Raw genomic sequence first — 3,674 nt, 5'->3', positions numbered from 1 at the left:
CTGTTATCCTGTCTGTGTCAACTCCGATACACTGTGGCAAACCAATCATAGTCAGCAATGAATTAAATTTTCTTTCTTGTCAATGAATTTCAGTAAAATAAGATTGTTTTTATTAAACCAACACAATTTGAAAATTTACTGTATATCAAACAATTTGCATAAGAAAAGGAATGTCAGAGGGAGAGATTTGTGATCTCAACGCTTTAAACAAACTAATGATTGTGTCCATGTCTGACACCACGAGCTATCCAACTCGCCACCACCTCACGCACGGCCTTGCCCTGCTCCAGGTGGTTGTCCAGCATTCCCCTTTCTTGTCCCTCCACCCTGGAGATGAGCAGCGGGTCTACAGTGCCCACCTCTCCCAGAATTTCGTGCCCCCTGTCCTCACAGAGGTTGTGTAGTACCACGCAGGCGGTCACAATGGATACAACATTTTTTTCTCTGGCCTGGAGTCGGTGGGACAAGCACCGAAATCTTGCTTTTAGACGGCCGAAAGCGCACTCCACCCGGTTGCGCGCCCGTGAAAGACACCTGTCAAAGTTCCTATGTGCCTCTGATTCAGCGTATCTTCCAAATGGCTTCAGCAGCCAACGGCGCATGGGGTAGGCACCGTCTGCAAGTACCAGGGGTGGAACATGAACTCCGTCTACACAAATGGTGGGGTTGCCCGGCACAAAGGACCCAGAGTCCATGGCGACACAGATTGCGGAGTGGGAGAAGACGAAGGCGTCGTGGTTGCGACCGCTCCAGCCAATCTCTGCATCGATGAATCTCCCCCGGTGATCCACAGTTCCCTGGAGAAGTATTGAGGAGAAACTTTTCCTGTTCCCGTACTGGTCCGCCTTTCCTCCGGGGGAACATATGGGGATGTGTGTGCCATCAATGGCCCCAATGCAGTGTGGCATCCCTAATTTCAGGAAACCGTCCATTATCTGAAAAGTAAGCCCCCCCCAAAAAAATATTAAGTTCTGCAAACAAATCATTCACGGGAACACATCTCATGACTCTCTCCTTAACCATAACATGACAACCCAATTTCAATGAGGACAGATTTCATGTCAACCATGCGGCGGTTCAGACTTGAGTCACCTTCCTTGCGCAAAGCAGTGAACAACGAATGTTTGACAGATCACAGCCACTCTAACTTTTGAACAAATGATGCACACACACACCCGGGGGGGGGGCAGCCCTAATGAATGACATGCCGCAATTTTTCAATGTCCTGCGGCGTCGATATAACGATTTAATGCACCAACAAATTAAAAAAAATTACCCTTCCAACGTGGGGCCCAAGGCGAACGGTCTTAGACAGCAGCTCAAGCTCGACGGCCAGACAGAATTCAACTACCAGATGGGCGACGGTGGAGCGTCCGACACCGAATATGTCACTCGCCACTTGGTAACTGGAGCCGCTTGCCAGGAACCATACAGCCACAGCCACCCTCTTCTCTACAGATATGGCTTCTCGCATTGTGGTACGTTGCCTCTCTAAACGGGGACGTAGTGCCGCCACCAGCTCACCAAAGGTGCTCCTGGACATTTGGAACCGGCATATCCATTCGTGGTCGTCCCATACTTGGAGTACTATCCGGTCCCACCAATGACTGCTTCGTGGATAGACCCAGAAATCTCTGGGATCATCCAACTCAGCTAGAGCACACCACTGGACAGCTTGGACATTCCCTCCTGCAAGGATCCGACGACGGTGGCGGGATGCGATGACACCCAGCCGACGACGGATGCGTCTTCTCTGATAAAGGAATCGAGCAGCCGCTCGATTCGAACGAGCGATGTATCGACTGTATGACCGAAACATCTCGGAACTGCACCGAAGAAGAATGGCAACCACTTGTCCTATCAGAAACATTACTGTCTCTCTAGGAGCCATAATGGTTACCCGCAACTTCCTCTAACAACCCACAAAGGAAAAACGCCTTGCACACAGTTTTTATAAAGATTCAAATTGACCCGCGCTGCAAAAGGGACCAATGGTTGGAAGGAGGTGGCGGCAAACAGAGGCATCCAATAGCTGAGAAGATGGTGGGTGTGTCTTCGTAATTGCAATTTAAAAAAATATCGACCTATCGGAATTAAAACAAAACCTTTTTTAAAAAAATGTTTGGTGGAGGCATCGGCCACGCTATTGGTGGGGACGCCCCTGTCTTAAAAACGCAAGTGGCATCGACTCTGCATTTTCACACAAAATCGATATATCGGAAATAACTACGAAAATTTTTTAAAAAGCGTGATGACGTCAAGACGGGCGCGATGGTAGGACACGCCCCGAGAAGCGCGTTTCTTACGGGGATGTGGACAAACTTCAGCGCGCAACATCCGCGATCAGAAAGGGGATGTGAACACCGATAGGGGAGACGCGCAATAGAGGACGACGGGAGAAAAGCGGAAGAAATGCGAAGGGGTAGGTGGTGTGAATTCGGCCTTTGTGAAAGGAGAAGTGAAATTGAAAACAGGGTTGAAATAGCGAGGACAAAAAATCTGAAATCATCGCTAACTCCAAATAGGTCCTACAGGTGGAGGAATGGCGGGGGAAGCATTTCCCCTTATGGTGTCTCAGAACTGGAACATCTCCTGTTTTGGATGGGGTTGCTTCCCCTTAAATGAGCAGGTTATAGCTGCTGGATCTGGGCATCTTGTTGGGTAAACAGGTGGCAGGGGTGTCTTTCACTTTTACCAGCTTCGGCCCTTCCTGGGCGAGAAATGCCACTGTGGTGCATACTCTGGTAACATCCAAATTAGATTGTAAACTGTGTTTACTGCCCATGAGGAAGTGTATTGAAATGGGTGGCTTTTACACGCTGGCAAGGTCATAGGCATGTTTAGGATTCGAGGTTCATTTAGAATTCAAATCAGTAAAGGCAAGGGCAGTAAAGGCACTGGATTCCATTTCTACAAAAAAGAAGAGGGATTACATGATTGCATAACGGAATTCATCTATTGATCAAATACTTACCTTGGACTTACCTTGGACATATGCTAGAACCAGTTGGACTAATATAACTTATGAAATATTGTCTTGATGATTCTTATGATTGTATTTATTGAATTCTGTTCGTAAAGCACTTTGGAGACTTGCACTTTAAGAATATTGGGTGACTTATACTAAAATATCTATAAAAATGTAAATACTATATCTTTCTCGGTAGAGTTTTCTCTTATAATTGGTTCTCACCTTCAGGTGGTGGCTGGAGATCTCTTGGAATGACAACTTATCTCTAGGCCACAGGGATCAGTTCCCCCGGAGAAAACGACTGCTTTGAAGGAAAGACTCTACGGCATTATACCCTGTTGAGGTCCCTTCCTGTCCAATCTCCACCCTGTGGTTGCCAAGTCCTCCAGGGGCCTAAATGGGGAGTGGGGGCAGGAGACAACACATATGCTCCCTAGGGATCATAGGTCCTCTAGTGGGGACAGGGGATCTCCCACTCCTGCCTTCTGCCCCCGTCTCCACTTACCTGACTGACAGGAAAATGGCGGACTAACAGGCCTCCCAGGTGCACTCCTGGAGGAGCACAATGATGTCACTCCCAGGAATGACATCATCGTGCCCTCCAGAGAGTGCTTCTGCACTTGGCAGTTGGCCAATTTGGAGCCCAAGTGCCTGCAAAATGACATCACTTCCTGGAAGTGATAACATTGTGCTGCCTCGAGAG

The 3,674-nt window shown here is 48.1% G+C and overlaps 1 protein-coding gene across 1 annotated transcript; it reads right to left on the bottom strand.

Moving 5' to 3' along the window:
* Positions 1 to 212: 212 nt before the first annotated feature.
* On the bottom strand, positions 213 to 1,819 carry LOC129323610 (uncharacterized). The gene is made up of 2 exons (XM_054970135.1): positions 1,277 to 1,819; positions 213 to 935 (listed from the first exon to the last, which is right to left on the bottom strand). Exons 1-2 carry the CDS (start codon positions 1,817 to 1,819, stop codon positions 213 to 215), a joined length of 1,266 nt encoding a protein of 421 aa, XP_054826110.1.
* Between the last annotated feature and the right edge of the window lie 1,855 nt (positions 1,820 to 3,674).

This window comes from Eublepharis macularius, chromosome 2, assembly GCF_028583425.1.
Source record: "Eublepharis macularius isolate TG4126 chromosome 2, MPM_Emac_v1.0, whole genome shotgun sequence".
Taxonomy (NCBI): Eukaryota; Metazoa; Chordata; class Lepidosauria; order Squamata; family Eublepharidae; genus Eublepharis; species Eublepharis macularius.
Note: the sequence above shows the minus strand (reverse complement) of the source record. Positions and strands in the feature narration are given on the sequence as shown.